We start from the raw sequence: 21,659 nt of genomic DNA on the forward strand, positions 1-21,659 counted from the left end.
AGCTAAATGACATTGTAATTGTTGTGACGAGGACAGAATGGGATGTGGCAGAATACATACCCATCAGACATGCCGGAGCAAATGCATCCAGCTTGTAGCCTCTCAACTTGTGCTTTTTTAGATTTGTCACTTTGATTTTGAGTTTCCATCTGTTTGAAGGTAAAAACAGGAAGTTGAGAAGTTGATTTGCTTTGGGGTCAGTATGATTTTATTTGTTTTTGAAAACTTCACCAGGGCTGCATTTGTATTCAGTAAAGCAGTAACAAACTGTTACTACAATTTAAAAGAACTTTTCTGTTTATTCCTGACGCAAAGCTGGATTTTCAGCATCATTGCTGCAGTTTCACATGATCATTCTTATATGTTGATTTGCTGCTTAGGAAACATTTATTATTATAAATGTTGAAAAGTAAATTGTTTAATTGTAACTTGTTTTTGAGAATACTTTCGAAAGAACAGCACTGATTTGAAATAGAAACATTAGAAAAACTAATGCATTCTTACTAAATAAAAATAATAATTTCAGAAAAGCAAAAAAAAAATGTACTAACTTCAAACTTTTGAGTGGTAGTTCAAATAAATAAATGAAAGAAATAAAAAAAACATATATATTAATAAGATTACTATAAGAATACTAACTGCTAAAACAATAAAATCTAAATAAATGTCACTTTATTAAACTGTAGTTACATTTTCAGCATAAAAACCTAATGAGCTTTTATAGATAAATAAAAGAGAAAATATTATATTTTTATGATGTAAAAATGTTTAAAATGGGAATTTATTTATATTTTAGAGATGCATACTGATCTTATAATGTAGTCTTTTAATATGTCATCAGATGGTCAATATTTTAGTGGGTGTCTTCTGTAGATCTTGGTAAAAATGTATGATAAATGTATGATGAGCTCAGAAAAAAAGCTAAATTACACAGGATGAATTCTAATGAGCTAGGGATGCTCCAATCGACCGGCCAAAGATCGGTATCGGCCGATAATCACATTTCTTGACTCGATCGGTACTCACTAATCTGGCTGAAATTATAAACCAATCGCAATGGTTTGTTTACGAGTTTACAAGCAGAGTATTTATAAGAACTGAAATCTTTTTACATATCAGAATTGAAAGTTCTGTGTTTTCAACAATATTGCAAGGTCATTAAAACCTGGCTGGAAATATTAGGAAAATAAAAAATAAATACAAAATTATTTTTAACTTGAACGTTTAATAATATATCTTATTATAATAAATGGTAGTTTATGAGCCTTTTTCCTTTTAGCAAAGAAGTAATGGATTTATAGGTGTGTATTTTAACTTCTTATGCATCAAATATGCACTCCAAACTTTATTGAGACATGTTGAACTCTTCCATCATTTGCAATGTTTCCAAATTGCTTTGTTAGTGATTTTCTTACCAATTTTTTGTATCTGTTTTATCCGTTATTTTCTGTAAAACTGCTTCTGACCATGACAGGGATGTGTTAAAGGAATTTTATGCAACATCTTTCATTTATTCTCTTAGACGAGGCAAGATCTCCGCTTAAGTATCATACTTAGAGGCAAAATGCACTTTTCTGCATTATAAAGCTTGAAGCATCAGAATCGGTACGGTATCGGTCGATCACCATGACAAGGAATTGGTACATGGTATCGGTTGCAAAAATCTGGATCATAGCATGCCTATAACGAGCAGTATGTACTCTTATTGATTTAATGTCCTTTTCTTTGGACAGAAACTTTTCTATTTCTACATTCCCCAGGCAAGTTTGAAGCGACATGGGGGTGAATAAATGATGAGAGAATTTTCATTTTTGGGCGAACTGTCTCTTGTAGGTCTAGCAGCTTGTTGGAGAAAACAAATAAATTCCATGTAGTGTCTTAAGTGAAAGTGGTGTCCACCTTTTGGAAAAACGATCAGTATAGATCACTGCTCCGGCCTCAAGTGCTCGTCATGGTGAGTCAAAAGCAAATCACTTTGTCACAATTTCTCAAAAACCAACAAAGGGATTTAAAGAACATGAGTTCCAATATATATATGTACACTTGAGTATGTTTTTAGCCGAGTGTTGGGATAAGGGGAGAATTCTGGCAAAATGAATCTTAAAAGAAAAGGCAAAAGAGTTGATTTAATTAATGCGGCCTCATGTCCTACGGCCATGTGTAATCCGTCGAGAATTCCTGAGTGTGAGCTCTGGGAGACAAAAAGACATCTTCTAGAGGACTCCTCAAGTGGCCTGTAATGAGAACCTTCCTGTAATCCCATAATTCCTTGTTTAATTAAAAGACAGAGCTGGCCTGGAGTCGAAGCCACTTTGATGGCTCTTTCATTGTTGTGCTTTTGCTTGAAGGCTATTTTTGGGACTTTCTGTCCGACAAACAAATACAGAGGCATGCAAATATATTCAGTCATGTGTTTCCCTTGTTGTGACCAAACCAATGGCAGATGACAGCGATGAAGTAGATGATATTTTACATGCAAAAGTACAAATGTAAAATCCAGAAGCTGGTCAGCTCATATAGGAGGAAAACACCAAATGTTTGGAGTTTATATATCTCTCAAGCTTGCCTCATTGCTGTCCCCTATGGTGTGGAATGGGACTCAACAGATTTTCAGTCAGTTTTACAGTCATTATATTACCTCTTAAATCCCTCTTGTGTTTCACCTGGCCTGAAAAACCAGTTCTTACTGTACTTGGTCTTCCAGTGACCCTAGTAAAAATATGTTTTGAAACTCACTGTTAAGCAAAGATTTCAGGAATCAATTTCAGTTTAAATCCAAGGTAATTTGGTTGTATTTTAGTTGTGATGTCCATTTTTTTAAATAAATAAGAATTTTTGCTTTTAACATTCATAGAATGTTTTCTATATTATTCAAATGTTCTTCTCACTATAAAAAATGGGTCTTTTAAGAAGTCCTTTGGGCGTTTTTTCTATGCTGATAAACATACCATTAACATTTTATAGTATCAATTGTTACATGAAGAACTTTTAACATCCAAGGAATGTTGTTTTAGAATATTAAAATATTCTTTATATAAAAAACAAACATAAAACAAAAACAAACAAATGGCACTTTTTTGCATTCATGCCATAAAATAACTTTTGGGTCCACAAAGAAACTTTCAATGAACAGTTCTTTAAAGAGCCATTTGTTTTTTCAGTCTGAAGAACCTTCTGTGCAATGTAATGTTAAAAATGTTTTCAATGGAATGATCAATGGCAGTAAAAAAATGTAAATCACAATTATTTCTTAAAAAGCCTCTAGAATATAAGTAAAGGCAGAGCACAGGCCACTCGGCTCCTCTATAATCAACTCTATTCAGAGGGGCCACTCTTGGAAGCCCACACCAGCCTTAGCCAATAAGAAGCCAGGGTTCAACCATCACTAATGTAGAATTGCTTCAATTTAGCGGGAAGTCATGGCCTGGATTAAGGCCAGTGTCTGTCGAGCTTGGCCCCCAATGCTGCTGAAGGGATTTTCAAGGATCAGCCCAGTGCCAGCCCAACTGGAAATAAATAAGGAATCAACTCAAATGAAATGATAAAAATGGGCTGTAAGATCTTCCCTGTCATATGTGGAAACGGTTTTCATGCGACTAAAGAATGGGACCAAGGTAGATCTTTTTGAATCTCAATTGTTAGAGTGAATCTCAAAGTGTCAGGGACTTTTCATCATACAGTACATATAGTAAATAGTCACTTTGCTCATTATCCTTATTAAAAGTACACAGCTGTGACTGATGATGTTGGTCGAACATGTTTAATCTGTATGTTTGCTAGTTGATTTATCTTCAAGATCTGAGATAAACTGCTGCCACTTTCAGTTTAGCAATAAAATTCATGTAAAATGGTATTTAAATTGATACCGTTGCAGAAATAGAAATGCTTCTAAAATAGAAATGTTTGCGCATCACCATTGTGGATTGGTTAGGACAAATATTCCTTTTAACATGGAAAAGATAGCTTTTATCGCATGTTGCAGTATCACATCGCACATAGTTAGAAAACAGTGAGTACATGAGTGCAAACACAAAAAGTTGCTGGCTGCAGTTCACTTAATGACCACCGGTGTCGCTAATAACAAGTTTCTTGAATTCGACACGTATCCTCTTTAAAGCTCACTGAAGTTAAAGTTAGCAGCGGCCTACATGCACCTGTGTAAAGGTCACTGATCTGCACAGCATGGATAAGCTAATGTGTCATTTTTGTTTCATCGCTAAGCTACTCTGCTTGAATTGCCACCCACACACCTCTGGTTTGCATCAGATCAGATTTAGATTCATTGTTTCTCATCTTTTCTCCAGTTAACCACTAAAGAGAAACGCTGCAGTTGACATGGCTGCATTTGACAGATAATCCACCGTCGGTATTTTAAAGACTGCCTGCTAAATTGCGAATGGCATTTAATGCAATGTACTCAATCATATACTTGATTTATTTTCAAAGTGCCAGTTTTGTTTTCATTTGAGCACAAAATACCAGTATAAGGATCACTAAGGTGGTCTGTGGAGATTAACACCCCCAACACTTTTGCCTCCATGGCCTCGGGGCAAGCTGGGATACGCTCTGATGTGGGATTGTATTTTCAAGAGCTCCGCTTATATAAATAGTCATGCATTGAAATATTATTCGCTTGACAGAAAGCCACACGAATCCGTATCATTCCACCGCAGCGCCATCCAAACATTTCGTTTTTTTGGGTTCACATTCATTCAGAAAAAAAAATCAAACTGAGCATGATGACGATATTCATGAGCAGAGAGATTTCTGGTAACTACATCTGTATGGAAAGTAGATGAAGTCTGTGATTTCTATAGTGGTGAGCACAACGCATTCAGCTCTTTCCTTCTCTGTCCTCTTTGACAGGTCGAATGGATGAAGTCTCGGACGTGGAGTCTGAACCAGACCTGCCGCTCAAGAGGAAGCAGAGACGCAGTCGGACCACCTTCACAGCTGAGCAACTGGAGGAGCTGGAAAAGGCCTTCGAAAGGACACACTACCCTGACATCTACACCAGAGAGGAACTAGCCCAGAGAACCAAGCTCACTGAGGCCAGAGTACAGGTAAGACTCTACCAAATGCTAAAGTACTCTCTGCAGTTGCTATATATACACATGGTTTTGACAGTGGACATGTTTGTTGTGATTGTTTCTGCAATTTGCAACCATCTTACATCACAAACATACATGATTAACACATGATGTTATTGTTCAAAGCAAAATCAACAACACTTAAGGGTTAGTTGTATAAAGGAAAAACGAAAGCCTGTTTTAAGACACTAATTTTTCATTTGACAGACTCACTCTTTTGTTAAATGAATGATATTGCTATTGGCTACTTTACTTTGGACTTGTCAAATTCAAGTCAAACTGTTTGTACATCCATGCGATTGGAGTGACAGATTTAATGCAACTATATTCAGATCTTCTCTTATATCTAATTTTAGGTTTGGTTTTTGTTGGGTTCCATGTGTTGGTTCCATGAAATTGAATTGCAAAAACAAAATGCATCTAGTAGATTTCCCTTTTGATAAAACATGAACCTGAATTACAGCTACTTATGAAGATGTGAATGATTATAAAGGGGTTACATCTGAATATTTTCAGCACCCGAGTTGTGCAGTCCTACAGTTGTAGAATATTTTGAATAATATTAATTAGTTGCTTTGCCTGTTTTGAATGTGCTGCTAATCAATTCCTGCCATTTGGTAAAGCCATGCACTTCTGATGTATTTGATTGGTTCTTGTATTGAATTAGCAATTTAGGACACTAGCTTGTTTGATTTGCTATTTGGGTTTCCGAATACACTGTAAAATCCAAAAAGTTAAGGTAACTCAAACCATTTAAGGAAACCGATTGCAACAAACCATTTAAGTTCAAAAGCTAATCCTAATGAGTACTGTGAACTTACTCCATTTGAGTGAACGAAGCAATTTGAGCACAGTTAACCCAATAAATGAAGAGAACTCAAACCAACTGAGTACTGTAAAACCCAATAAGTTAAGGCAACTCACACTGTTTGAGGAAACCGGTTGCTACAAACTATTTGTGTTAAAAAACTAGTCTATATGAGTACTGTGAACTTACTCCACCTAAGGTGAAGTAAGGAAGTATTTAATTAACTCATACTTTAACACTGAGTTCAAAACTCTTTTCAAACTTTCAGTAATTTTTAAGTTAACTACCCTCATTTCATTTAATTAAGTTGACTGTTGGGTTTTACAGTGGATGCGTTATTATTATTTTTACGCTTTTTTGTTTTCCCAAGGCTTTGTTAGATGCTAGTTGTTTTTTTAAGTCTGAAAGTAATTAGTGTTGTTTTGAAAATGATTAAAATTGTAAATATTCTTCAGAAATTTTGATTAAAGTAATCAAATCTGTTAGATAAAGAAAAAAGTTAAATAATTACACTCAACTTAACTTAAATAGGGTAACTTGTGATCTGTAACTTAATGTAACCTTCCTTACATTCTTGATATACCAGGTATGCTCCTGGATTCCCCTGACAGCTTTCAGATTACAAGTTTTCACGTGAATTGTACCACATTTTTATTTAAAGAGTCAGTTTGAAGACAATGCAAAATGTGTTATATTGAGACAAATTAGGGGTGGCACAGTGGCGCAGTGGGTATCGCTGAATATCGCTGGGTATCTGTGATTTGGGTAAGCTAAATTGTACGTAGTGTATGTGTGTAAATGAGAGCGTATGGGTGTTTCCCAGTGATGGGTTGCAGCTGGAAGAGGCATCCGTTGCGTAAAACATTTGCTGGATAAAATGGCAGTTCATTCCACTGTGGCAACCCCTGATTAATAAAAGGACTAAGCGGAAAAAGAAAATGAATGAATGAGACAAATTATATTTGCCTAAAAACAAATGATTCATTCATTATTCACTCTCTCTTATGTCATTTTAAACTTCTATATACAAAGTCAATAAGATTCTTTAAATGTGTTTGAAATTAACTCAGTTTTGAAGTAAGAACGTCATGCAGGTTTTAAACAGCGTAAATTAGTTTGCCATTTATGATACCACTTTTACATTTTAGTGATCTGTCTATGGTGTTTACTTCTGAAAGGGTGGTACCCGTAAGACTGATGCTGTCAGCTGGATATGCAGATTGTACAATGAAGGCTCAGTAAGAGTTCAGCTATGTGCTTGGAGGTCTTTAAAGTTTCATTGTGTCACTGGATCTGTTGGGCTAAGGTCCTCTGATTGATGACGCGTGTAACAATGCAACTGCTCATCTCAAAGAAAGAGCGAGGAAAAACACAGCAGGCCTCTTCCTGTCAACCTTATCGGAAAGAAACATGATCCTGATAACATGGCACTATTTCATTTAAAAAAGGCACGAATACTCAACATATAAAGACATTTTATTATCTTAATGTAAAAAATCGTGTATTTTGTCTTTCAAATGTCTGTTTTGCCCCTAAAACAAGGTCATAATGTTATCTTCAGGAGAAACAACAAACGTACACTGGACACTAAAAACTTTCACTGCGAGTTTGCATTCAGATCTGCCTCCGTTTAACCAACAATCAATGGACAGAACCAAGTCCCACCCAATTCACATTTTGGAAGAAAAGATCTGTTGCTACTTTACTATATTTTTTACACAGTTTATATTAAACTTCTGACCTCTTTTTTTTATTTATAGATGTAGGCTTTGAAATACACGATGGGTTAACCAGAATGCAATGTCAATGAAATTTAGCATTGTGTAACCGGACCTTCAGACTGATGACAAAGTGATTTCTTAAACTAACAAAATATTATTTATTTTGATAAAATAAAACCCTTTCAATCAATGAATGCTGCTCTGATTTCCATTAAACAAACGACAGTCAGGATTTTGAGTTATTATTTGCAGATTAAAATCACTGATTTTGTGATGACTTTTCTCAAAACTGTTGCTGTGAAAATACAAATATTATAAAAAAATTATTGTTTTGACCTCAAGTTTTATTAGGGTGTTTTCACATGAAAATTGTAATTTAGGGTGTTTTCACACCAGTCTTATTTAGTTCAGTTGAATCGCACTAGAGTTCATTTTCCTTCTTGGTGCGGTTCATTTGGGCAGGTGTGAATGTTGCAATCACAAGAGTGCAGACCAAAAAAGCGTACCGAGGCCTCCTTGAAGAGGTGGTCTTTCAAACGATGCCTGGAGTGGTTCGTTTGTGGTAAGAACGTGATCCGAACCAAAACAGACCCAACCGCAAAAATTACTATGCTGTATTTGGACTAATCCAGCTGCCGTTGTACGATGCGCTGTCCAATCTTATGGGGTGTGGAGGAAAAATATCTGTTGACAGCGCTTTACTGACAATTTTAAACAGAGAGAGAGAGCGAGAAACACCTGATGGATTGTTGGTAATATTTCCGGAAGATAACCATGTCATAGTTTAGCTAAATTAATTCACACCTCCTCCTGAAGTGACTTGTGATGCGCCTTCGTTTGCAATGCATTAAAACATTGTTTTCCAGCCGCAGCCACGCTTCGTTGTTGTAAAGTTTGTCTAAAGTGATGTAAACCAACTATATAGGATACTATGACCAGGGATACAATCTGCCAGCACAGTCGACCCTCCATAGTAAAAAGCGACATTTTGAGTCTGCTGGTTTGTTTACTTGCGGGAGTTTCATTGGCATTTTTCTCCATGTTAATTCTGACTAATGGAAAAGCAGTTTAGGAAGTACGTTCAATAACATCTGGCCAATGAGTGATGTGGATTTTGTCACATGACTGGATTCTGGTTCTTCTCAACTGGTTCGGAATAAAGCAATCAGTGGTATGTGAAAAGGACTAAAACGGCAGAAAAATGTTATAATGTATCATTTGTTGCCTTTGGTCTGGACCAAATGAACTGAAACACAGATGTAAAAGCACCCTTAGACTTGCAAAATCCTGGATGGACTTTACAGTACAAGTACCCTTATTGGAAAACCACATGAGCATTGCATGTCAAAATCATACGTGTAACACGTGAAACATATGGTTTTGCTAAATTTTTATATGGAAAAAAGTGAATGTGATTGTGTTCCGAAACTACATATTACATGTTTCACGTTTCAATTTTAACATGATCTAAACCATGCAATTGTTCACATGAAACTAGTTTGACTGAACTTAAAATGTGCTTATTGCCGCAAATCAAACTAGCATGGAAGAGCATTGGCTCCTCCCACCGCTGGTCCTGACAGCTTGTCAAGCAAGTGGATCACTGAAACAATGAGAATACAGTAGAGTTATGGCAGCAGCTGTTGGGAGCAAAGGGAGGGGGATAAAAAGACCGAGAGTGCATTCCTGCTGGATTTCTCACTTCAGCTTTTGGCTAGGATCTTTTCTTCCCACCACTTTCAAGCCCACCACCACTCCTTGTAAAATTTGCTGCATATCAGAGAGCATCCCACACACTCTCTTGGGAACAGTTCTCCAACAGTTACATTAATTAATCAGAAGCTAAAAAATGGGGTGGCCTTTATGATGTGGCGGACTACACTGTACTGTATACTACTACTCTGCATGTTGGCCTAATGTAGTCAAATACAGCGAATTGGCATGTACTGTAATGTCTAAGTGTTTGCTTATTGATGCATACAATAATGTCTCAAAAATGACATCACTGCATAATTGAAATGCAGCTGTTTCTCTTTTCCCTCCTTGGACATTTTTTAGGGGCAAAACTGGCTTCACCACCTTTTGGTTTGCCAAAGGATTAGACCACTCAATAAAGCTGCAGTCCCCTTTTTGCTTTAGCATTTGGATTTACGAGTTTTCAGATCAGTCAAAACAAATTTCTGCGCCCAGACAAAACGAAAAGGGAAAAAGCTAGTGGCCTCATAGCAGGCTTTTTAGCAAAGAGAAGCTCTCTTGCTGGCAGTGTCAGAGATCCTGCTGATGTTTCTGCAATGTCAATGATTCGGCTCTCTCTGAAAGGGGGCCCCAAGGGACATTTGGCCCTTTTGTGCATTTATGGTGATAGATGCTAATTAGACAAGTGAATAAACATTGTGACTTCTGACCTGTGTTTGTCAGACCTTAATTATATTTTTAAAACTCGTCAGTAACACTTTATTTGGATGTACCCTTTAGAAATACTGTTGACTGATAATGTTGCAACTGCATATCAACTAACTCTCTAAAAATTCTAATATTGTGATTATTTTTCTGCGATTAAAAACTGAGATATGAATATAGTTTCACAAGATATTTTGATTAGCACTTTTTGAAAGTTTTCTGGAGAGTCTAACAGTATTCAGGTACAGAAATTGAATAATCACAATGCACAAAATACTTTTCTTACATTGTCATATTTCTTGTCCAAATATCAAAAAATTCTTAGATCAAGTAAACAAAAAAATTGTTTGTTTTCAACTTCAGAAGTATTGAGTCAAAATTAAAAGGTTTTTTTAAGTTTCCCTTAAAACAAGCAAAATTATCTGCCAGGGGTGAGCAAAAAAATCTTGTTTTCACTTTGAAATGTAGATTTTTGGACTAGAAACAGGATAAATCATATAAATTCCATATGAATACAGTAATTAAATACATTTCTGAAGCTCCTGTTCAACTTTAATTCAGACCCAACATTGCATATCTTGCGATATGACTATTGTGGATCCGCACATTGATATCGATGCTGAAACGATATATTGTGCAGCCCTACTTTATAGCATTATAAGATCCTTAATAATATCTGATAACATTATTTTAATGGTCCCCTTTAGACATTCTACTGACTATAAGCGACTTTACAAGTACATATCATCCTAGTTTAACACTGCTTTAACAGACTACTAATACTAATACTTTATTAAAATACTTTATTAGTTACTACCACTTAAAAATATATAAGTTCTCATGTAATTTCACAAATCAATTCAGAGAGGAATAAAATAGTTTTTTAAGGAAGGTGTGAGTGTATACTGTATGTCAAATGCTTTCAAACAGCTATAAACACCATCTGATCATTATGGTATGTGTTGTGAGAGAGTACACCACATAAAAGTATTCATAATTTGCTGCATTGTACCAAAACACATGGATTCCAAGCCAAATCATAATTTCCATTCACATTTTTTTTCATTCACTTGATTTTCTGCTCACACATAAGCCGTGTATTATAGGGTTAATTTAGTCATAGTACTCTTGTTTATGGATTTCTACCAACTCTGCTAATAACATTTAGCTGACATGAAGATGCAAAGCAAGTAATAATACATTTTTTTTCCCGTAATGCCTTAATTTTTTGTGTTAAATAAAGACTGGGATATTAATCGAAGGTGATTTTAATCAAAGTCCCTTTAAGGCAAGTCATTTCACTCGGTGGCCATCTATGAAACACCTCTCGGGCAGTATTGTTGGGCAATCTGTCTGAATGGGGAAACATCAAATTCTCCAAAACTGTTTGCCAAGATTACTATTACATTACATATTTAGAACCACGAATAAAATTAAACAACAACCGTCTCATAAGTTTAGTTTCTAAACCTTCGACTTAAACATAATCGGCATATTTTCAGGTTGCCCAAGCTAATGCGCATGCGCACTCGAAAGGAGTAAAATAATGACACCAACCTCATTTATGGCCATTCTACACATTATCATCCTCTAAATAATGATCGTGCTGGTCTACTGAAGTAATTCACTACTTGGTCTTGATGGTGAATCTCCTTCAGAAATGACAGCGACTCTTTGTTTACAAGTTTGTTGGCGTTTCAGTAATTGCTGTCATGTGATGTGCGTTTGACAGGACGGACTGTACCTTATGTTCGTTTCAAATAGATTACAAAGCCAGAAAACTTTTGATATCAAGTGCACTTGGTTCATTTAAAAGCACATATTTCAAGCTTTATTTGGATATACAGGGTGGGCCATTTATAATGATACACCTAAATAAAATGGGAATGGTTGGTGATATTAACGTCCTGTTTGTGGCACATTAGTATATGTGAGGGGGTTCATGAAAGAATAAAGTTACATTAAAACCAAGCTCACCATTGTTTTTCTTGAGAAATTCCCAATATTGAAAAAACAAAAGTTTGATCCAAGATGGCCGACTTCAAAATGGCCACCATGGTCACCACTCATCTTGAAAAGTTTGCCCCCTCACATATACTAATGTGTCACAAACAGGACGTTAATATCACCAACCATTCCCATTTTATTAAGGTGTATCCATATAAATGGCCCACCCTGTATTTCTTATGTCTGTGAAGCAAGTATTCAGTTTTTGACATTAATTTTGTATAATTTAGTTAAAAAACATAATAAGTTTGTCTAATTAGCAATGATTAACAAAAAGATGTTGTCACGACTTCTTGATCATGTAAGTTTTCAAAGTGTAGGTCATATTATCTGTAGGGGATCATCGAAATTTTACTCAATAGTGTAAATCCAAATCTTCTGTAGCACCATACTAAATGGAAACTCCAGATCATTCAAAGATCATCTGAAACCACCACATCCTCCATTCATTTGTTGGCCCAGCAGCTCATGTTTTGTTTTCTCAACCCTGTCACAGCACAGCAGTTGGTTCTTGAGAGGCCCAGCAGATGATGTTTGAGGATCTCTGGCTCGGGATAGCTCACATGGAGATGCCAGGGCTCTGGGATCATTGCTTTTGTGCAGGGGAAGGTGTCTGACCCTGTTGGCTTTTGGCAGACCCCGCGGCCTCAGTGTCAACCCACTTGAGTGCAGCTGTGCCGACACAGTATCCAGATGTCAGAGAGAGAGAGAGAGAGAGAGGGATGGGAAAAGAGGGAGGGAGAGTTTCTGCTGCCGAACAGAAGTAGTCAGACATGGATCAGTGATGATGTCAAAGGTGTTAATTTATGCGTTTGGTGAAGTGTCATCATCTGTCTTCACTGAACACTGTCACTGCGGTTATTCTTAACCACAGACGCTTTACTCAGGCTTCCACTGTTTTATGACTAATCAGAGGAAGTGATGCCTTTCTGACTAAGCACTGGGATAAGTGCTTCCAGGTCTCACCGCACCGCTGTCAGTCTGTCTGGTTCTGGTTTTGTTGGACCAGAGGGAGACACGAGAGGAATTAACAGAGATTTACAGGAAATTTCATAGGCGGTGGCAGTTATGTCACTTCAAACCCTGTTAGACAAGAAATCTTTGTGATATGCTCATGTTTCAGTTTTGTGGTTTGTCTCTCTGATATATGAGAAGATACAGTAGACATGCACAGTACATTATGACAATTAATAACGCCTGTATCTTTTAGATTTATATTACGAACAATGAATTAAACTAGATAGAATGACTGAAGTTTGACATGCAGTACTTGTTTGGTTTGAGTTCTCTTCATTTATTGGGTTTTACTGTGCTCAAATTGCTTCATTTACAAGGTTGGGGTGGTAAGATCTTTTGTTGTATTTTTTGTTAGTCTTTTATGTTCAGCACTTAAAAACAAATAGTATGAAAATTTTATGGAATATTATGCAATATTACATAAGAATTGTATTGCAAAATATAAGTCAGTGACTCTTTGGAAATTAGTGTCTGCATCAAATTACATCTACAAAGGTTTTTTGAAATGTACACTGTACAATCCAAAAAGTTAAGGTAACTCAAACCGTTTGAGGAAAATGATTGCAACAAACCATTTAAGTTCAAAAACTAATCCTAATAAGTACTGTGAACTTACTCCATTTGGTAAATGAAGCAATTTGAGCACAGTAAAACCCAATAAATGAAGAGAACTCAAACCAAACAAGTACTGTAAAACCCAGTAAGTTAAAGCAACTCAAACCGTTTCAGGAAACCGATTGCTACAAACCATTTGAGTTCAAAACTAATCTATATGAGTACTGTGAACTTACTCCATTTAAGTTAAAGTAATGAGGTATTTCTTTAACTCATAACCTTCAACACTGAGTTCAAAATTCTTTTCAAATGAGTCGAATGAACTTTCAGTCAATTTTGAGTTAACTACACTCATTTCATTTGATAAAGTTGACTGTTGGGTTTTACAGTGTATAGAAAGCATATTAAATTACATTTACTGAAATGTTTTAAATAACTTTTGTCTATATAAAATGTCAAAATATGAGTGAAATATGAGTTCCTTTATAATTCAAAGTAACACTTATTAATTAAACATTAAAACAACGTTCTTTGAACTTTCACTAATTAAATCTATAAAAGAACAGGTGATCATACTACTTTTTTAGATAAAAAAAAACTACTTTTATAGATAACCATATTGCATCCTGAACTGATTCTTGACATGCAATAAGAACATTTTAATACAAGATTTAGGCACTTTATTATTTCACTTAGCTAGGTATTAAATTATTATTATTTTTTTTTTTTCTGTCTATATTTTTTGTGCAATATATGCTTTATATAATTAATCCTTATTAATTGTTTAAATAATAAGTTGCTGGATAGATTGGTAACTTACAATTCCATTGAATGCATGTGCAATGACAATAAAAACAAGTAATAAAAATATAAAGATTTAAGTTCACAATTGCTTTCCCTGTACTTTTTTTAAGGTTATCAAATGATTCTTGTTCTTAATATGCCTGGTCAGATTTTTTGATATCTACATTATAGTTACACCGAATGACATTTATGTGGATGTGTCCTGTAAAAATAAAGGTAAAAAGGTTTTGCTCAATATATATATATATATATATATATATATATATATATATATATATATATATATATATATATATATATATATATATATATATATATATATATATAATATATATATATATATATATATATATATATATATATAACCATTACCTTAATTACAATTACAGGGTATCCACGGAGTCTTAAAAAGTTTTAAAATGTCTTACATTTCAAACACAATTTTAGTCTTAAATTCACTGAAACATTGTCTTGTATGTCTTAAATCATTTAAACGGGTTATAATTTTCCTTTGTTTATACCTTTCCCAGTACTGGGTTGCAGCTGGAAGGGCATCCGCTGTGTAAAACACATGCTGGAATAGCTGGCGGTTCAATAGCTGTGGTAACCTCTGATAAATTAGGACCTAAGCTGAAGGACTATGAATGAATGAATGTAAAGCTACCCAATCGATCCAACACGCATCCAATCAACAAACAATACATCTCAATAAAACTTTTAGGCACATTTTATTCATAACTAATATTATAACAGTCTGTTGTGCATACATTTAGTTTTTAAAGAGTTTTTGTAGACAGCTATGCTCTGCTTGTTTTGACAGATTGTTTTAAATATAAGAAATATGAAATATAAGAAATAACCTTTTGGAATCTTTTTTTTTTTTTTATGGAGCAAGTACAAATTTTTTCTGCTTGGCCATTAAAAAAATCCTTAGCGTTTAGTCCTATATAAGTCTGAATTTTAATTCTTCATGGTCTTAAAAAGATCTTAAAAAGTCTTAGATTTGACTCGGTGAATCCTGCAGAAACCGTAAATGAATGCTTGCTGAAGATCAGTCACTTATTAAAGAAATAACAAAAAGAGAAAAAAAAAACGTTGATCTCAAACTTTTGAATGGTAGTATTGTCAGACATTGAGTGAAGAGAGTTAGTCCCTCCACGTGTTGCACACAAACAGGTTTAAAGATGTCTCCACTTCCCCTCTCTAATCTGCCACCCTTTGATCTAATCTGGAAACAAGACTTCCAGGGCACGAGTGTCAGCCTCCTGATGTGGACTCGCATCACATGCATTGTGATTGATCCGTGCAAAATCTGGCACCAATAACTCTATGCTCCTGGCTAACATAAAGTGGCACTTTATTGATATTTAAGATTACGTACTGTAAACATGTGACTGCAGAAATTCTGTGTTTGTGTGTATGCATACATGTGTGTTTATATGTATAGTAATGACAATAAAAGATAAAACGAGGATGACTTGCACCTCTACAATTTACAAAGGCATCTGGGTGTAGTAAAAGTTGAGTTTTGCAGATGTCTCTGTTGGAGAGATGCCTCATTTTATTGAGTTTTGCATGCTGTTTCCTTTGGCGCCTATTGATGCTTTTTTTTTTATTTCTGGTGGCTCATGTTGTTATGAAATGATTTTTTTCTTATCATTCAACCAATAATATGAAGTGTATTTATAGGTCAATAAATACAAATCAGATTTTTTTTCCGATGCTGATTACAAAAACTACTGTAACAATAGAATGGACAACTGAGCAATTGTTCATTTTCAAGTAGCAATTCTGAAGTTGTCCTTTTTCATTGTGAACTTTTTTTTCTCAATTGCCCATGCAACTTTTACATGTTGTGTCACATGGAATGCACCATTTAAAGTCCTGATGTCAAATGACATGCATCGTATTTACATGACGGATTTTGTTAGAGGAAAAACTGAATGCTTCACTGGCGAGAAAACAGTTAAAGAGACTTCTCCATTCAGCCTCTTTCTCTTTATTTTACTTTTACTCTACTCTTTTACTTTTATGGATAAGGAAAAGGGGGAAACTCATTCCACTGAAGACATCCATTATCCTACAAATTTCATTTCATTTGTTATGCGCAAAGATTTGTTTAAAATCTATTTCTAAGTTCAGTTCTAATTTCCAGCAAACGAATAAATGAACAATAATAACGAAGTGTGGTCAAAAAATTATAGTTATATCTAAACACACGTCCTGTTCTTATGCTCCATATGGTGATGCAAACGTCTCCAAAACCCGACAGGTGGACAAATATAAACTTGTTTTTATTAAAACAAATATAAATATGCATATAATAAGTAATACTACTTTTAAATTTTTTTTTTATTAGAATATACAAAAGGTACACAATTTGAGATGCAAATACAAAGAAAATGAAACAATAACAAAAATACAAAAAACAACAACAATACAATCAAGTACCGGCAGGTGCGTGTGTTTGTGTGTGTGTGTGCGCGCGTGTGTGCATGTAAAGGTAACTTGGTAAACAGGTCAGAGTAAATACAAAAGGAACAATAACAGTTACTAAATGAAGCAATAAATAGTACTACTAATAATAATACCATTATACAAATGCAAATTGTCATGAATAATCTAAAAAAAGCTGCTTGGAGGTAGTGGTTTTTATATTTATGTAGAAAATAATCATTTTTGTAACATTCTAATCCTTCATTTCCTTGATATGTGAAGATATTTGTGTATTGCTGTACATCCTCTGTGTATTAAGCAATGTGTAAGAGTTTTGGACCTGCAGGCACATAACTAACCCGCTCTGTGCTGGCCTTTAGACCTGCTTTTAGTTGGTCAATGACACAGTCCATTTCAGTTCTTCAAAATAGCAACATGCCAACAATGTGCCTTAACACACCTCCTTTTTAGACCAGAACACCCATGAGTCCACAAAGTGGTGCAAATGGATTTGCTATTTAAACAATGTGGTGCAAATGTGAAAAATAGGGTTGCACTAGTCTGAAAATAGCAACAAATCGCGCAAAACATGTCTTGCGCCTTATTGCGCTAGGTGTATGATAGGGCCCTTTGAATGTGTTTTGTGTTAGCTTGCTTATCTTGTTCAATTGCGTGATCTCAGTACGTCAATATGCTTCTAACCACAAGTCGACAGTTTGTGATGCTGTTTAAGCATATTTGTTGGAAGTATGGTCTTGGGAAACAGCTAATTTCTGCTAAAAACAGCTGTTAGTAACAAACGAACTTACAACCATAATTGGCTAATGTTGCTTTTTGGGAAAAATCAACTTTTACAGACAGCCTGACATTGATTCAACTGGCTGATTTAGATGCAAAGACACTAGACCCTGACAGACATTCATCCAACAGCCAGACATCAACCAACCGTTGACCCAAACCTATCCTGTTCCACTGGCCATCCAGATTCCCATAACTCCTGCATGCAGCCACCGAGATCAATGTCAGCCCTTTTTACGCCTCTCAGCCACTGTTATGTTCTTTTTTGCTGTGAAATTCAATCACGTTCTCCAGGTTTTACTCCTCATCCTCCTGTCTGCTTGCCAACCGTCCCTTCACATGGCAAACGGTAATTCTAGGAAGACATATAACCATGGTTGCCCAAGATAGAGGCTATGGAGGAAGAAAAAAAAGGCAAGCGAGAGGAACTGATGGGATGGCCCGGGTGATTGATATTGGACGAGAGTGTGAGATGCTGGCCGAAATGCAATGTGAAATCGTGACACAGTCCACAATCAGATTTGTCTTCCATTTACCTCCCTTCCTCTTGTCTCTCCTGCTCCACCCGGAGATTGAGAGTATATTGAATTGAATTTTTCGACTTCCATTTCCCCTTGAACCGAATGCAATCAAACAACAGCTCCTTCTGCCACACGCTCCAAAATCTCCTCTCTTAAATGTTTCAACCGAGCGACTCGGTTCACTTTTAAGGAAATTATTTGGGAAATATGAAATGAGTCGGCCGTCTCAGTTGGGCAGTGTGCTTTGTGTCTCAGTTTGAGCAGGGAAATGAGAAGAGTGGGGAATTAGAAGGAATGGCAGAAAGAAAATCCCCGCTCAAGGTGCCTTTGCCATCGGGTTCCAGGATGGCGCGTTCGCAGCAAGCCTCTTAGGAGATCCATTGAAGCTCTTCAGCCTCTAACACTGAGATATGCACCTCATAATGCCTTGTGCTGCTCTCCAGTTCTCCCTAATACCAGAAGCCATCCTGACCTAAGACATGTGAAGTGATGAGGCTCATGTCAGCGGGACTTGTAGTTTTATGGGTAGGGTCATTGTTAAAGGTGCAGTGTGGGACGGCTAATGGGGGATGGTTGAGGACTGCTGACTTGTATTTGAATGAAAGCCTTTTTTATTGACAATCATTGAGGAAAGAACTCTCTCGAGGAACATTTGGGATGCCTGACTTTGGCAGGATGGGTGTTTCTTGACATTTTTTTCAAGGAAATTGCTAACTATGTGTGTAATTAGTCCCCTGCTGTGTTAATAAGTGTAATTATATTGGTCTTAAAGGTGTTTCCACAGTCTTATAGGTGTTTCCTTGGTTTTGGGAACAAAACAGGACATTTTTCAATAAATTTCATGTATGGGAAGGTTTATAAAATTTTATTTTGTTTCATTTATTTGATTTATTATATAAATGTAATTATATTTTTATATTTACTTTATAAAGTACCATCAACAATCAAACAATTAAACTTCTAGATGCTTTAGTTGTGTTAGGAAGTTTTTCAGGGAATATCATTAATTTTGCTGATTTTACCCCATATATATTTTTTTTTATTATTTAAAAAAACTATTTATTTTAGCTCTATTTTATGTTATTGAATGGAAAAGCATATTTTATTGAACATCAATTATCAAACAGCTCTTTATGGCCTACTAATCACCTGAAACACAAATTTATGATTTTATGAAAAACAATTATACTTGTACAGATGCTTTTGGAGTCTTATAGGGGAGCACAGGGCACAAAGTAATGCGGGGTAAAATGTAACACGGAGTTTTAAGGTATATGCTCAGCGTTAACCATGGCATGCTTCCAAGGTTTTCACCACCTTGTCAGCAGACGTCGTCTTGCCAATTATTGAAAAAGTTTGGCGAAATTTGGATGAGAAACACAGAAGAAACCATTTTTACAGCATAAAAGTATTTTTATTATAGTCGATATATATATATATATATATATATATATATATATATATATATATATATATATATATATATATATATATATATTTATATAATTTAATTTAATCTGTGAAAGTAAGAATGTAAAATCTTATATTGCTGTGATCAGGGTGTTACAATTAAGCCACACACTGTTGGACACCAATTAAACTGACAAAATAATTGTTGAATTTTGAGTGCAATGCTGAGAATTTTTTATATAAATATGTTTTTTAATAGAAAAAAATAATTTTATTGCTAATAATGCAAATAAATGCATTGTATGTTAATGGATAATAATGCAAATAAATCCAAATGTGTTTATCCAGTAGATAGATAATAATTAAACATACTGTGCTATGTAGAATAAAAAAATAAATTGAGCTAAGAACTGAGGAAATATAGCTGCTATTTAAAGTAAACAGGAATTGAATTAACTGTGTGAAATCTGCCTTTGTTACATGTGTGCATGTGTTACAACTAACGCCCTGTCTGTCACAACGTGCCCCACAGGTGGGGTAAATAGTAACATTTTTACTCCTGGCACTTTTGGCAATAATGCACAGAAACCATAATTCCAGCGATCATACTTTCAGTGCTCATTTGTAGGAGAGGCTTGTGTGTTGTTGGTAAAAAATATGGTTTGTCTAACCCCATTACTTTGGTCATTATTTGGCCAAAACCAAAAAGTGTTACTTTGTGCCCCGCTCTCCCCTATACTTTTGTTTGGATTTTTTGTTTGGAAATTGGACTTTGTATGCAATTTCCCCAAAATTTAAGACCACATATTTCATAGAACTACATTTTGCCTGATAATAAACTACAATATTAATATAAGATGGGAATAAATTTAGATTTATAGATGTTTCCAGGGTCTTGCAGATTTTTTATATTTTCAGGGAATCCTAAAACGAATGTTTTTGTTGCTCTCAAATGGGTGAGATTTTTTTAATGTACTATATTTAAAAATGTATTTAGATCTTTTATTAACAAGTACTATATATATCTGCATTTATCAACAACATTTCTCTGCCAATAGTCCCCTCTTATTAGCTCCAACATGAATTGTCCATTTTCTGAGGAATAATCAGACTCTTTATCTGTCTTTGTCACTCTGTGTAAAGACTGAAGGGCAGCCTGGGAGGATAAAAGCGCGAGGCAGAGAAAGAGTGTGTACTCATACAGTATGTGTATGCCAGCCCCTTGATCAATGCCCGCTCTGAAAGCGTCATTCTTGAGGAGCTGTTTAAAAAGGGACGCCCTCTCTTTGTGGCCTGATTCATTGAAGGGCCATTGTCCCCCTTTTTCACTTCCACTCACAATGGCGGAGACCATTTGAAAAACAACAGTAGATTAACTGCACTGCCAGTGTATTAAAGTGTGAAGAATGGCCCCTCTGAGGCATAGATCAATGTCATTCAGTCTTTTGCATACACAGGGCCAGAGCCTCGGCCCCGGAGAGGTGCAGGTTACTGGCCGAGCTCCCCTTTCAATGACTCTCATTAGAATGAAACTTCAAAATGTGTCTTAATGTGGCACAGGCGTTTCTCCTGTCTCTTTCTTTCTTTCTTTCTTTCTTTCTTTCTTCCTTTCTTTCTTTCTTTCTTTCTTTCTTTTTTTCTTTCTTTTTCGATAGAGGCTTTCTGTTCATTTAAAATATTTCTGAAATGTCAAATGAAAATGAAGATTAGAAATATACATTTACTTTTCTTTTTCTGTTTGTCATTTGAATTGTTATAGTCTTTAACTTTATAAGTGGTATATTATAATATATTATATTATGGTACCATATTGGTTTAATATATAAGCATTAATGGATATTTATTTTCAGATATTTATTTTACTTCCAGCTTTAAAAAGATTTAGAGTCCTACACTTTCAAAATATGGACAATTCCAACCACTGGGTTGTTGTTTTTATTAAATCAAACGTTTAACATCATAGTAAAGATTTCACTCAGAAATTGTTAGTAAATTTGAGAGGTTATAGCAAATAAAAGTTTTTAACATGTCTATATAGTTTTAATGTTACAAACAATTACAAATAAATGGCAAATAATGCACTGAATTAAAT

General features: G+C 35.2%; 1 protein-coding gene across 2 annotated transcripts in view; it reads left to right on the forward strand.

The window, feature by feature from the left end:
• pax7b (paired box 7b) overlaps positions 1-21,659 on the forward strand; it is an 80,618-nt gene that overhangs the window by 20,167 nt on the left and 38,792 nt on the right. For both annotated transcript variants that reach the window (XM_056449066.1, XM_056449067.1), the window contains exon 5: positions 4,867-5,063. In XM_056449066.1, the coding sequence (XP_056305041.1) occupies positions 4,867-5,063 (197 nt within the window). The remainder of the gene's footprint in view (positions 1-4,866; positions 5,064-21,659) is intronic.

The sequence above is a fragment of the Danio aesculapii genome, chromosome 23 (assembly GCF_903798145.1).
Source record: "Danio aesculapii chromosome 23, fDanAes4.1, whole genome shotgun sequence".
Taxonomy (NCBI): domain Eukaryota; kingdom Metazoa; phylum Chordata; class Actinopteri; order Cypriniformes; family Danionidae; genus Danio; species Danio aesculapii.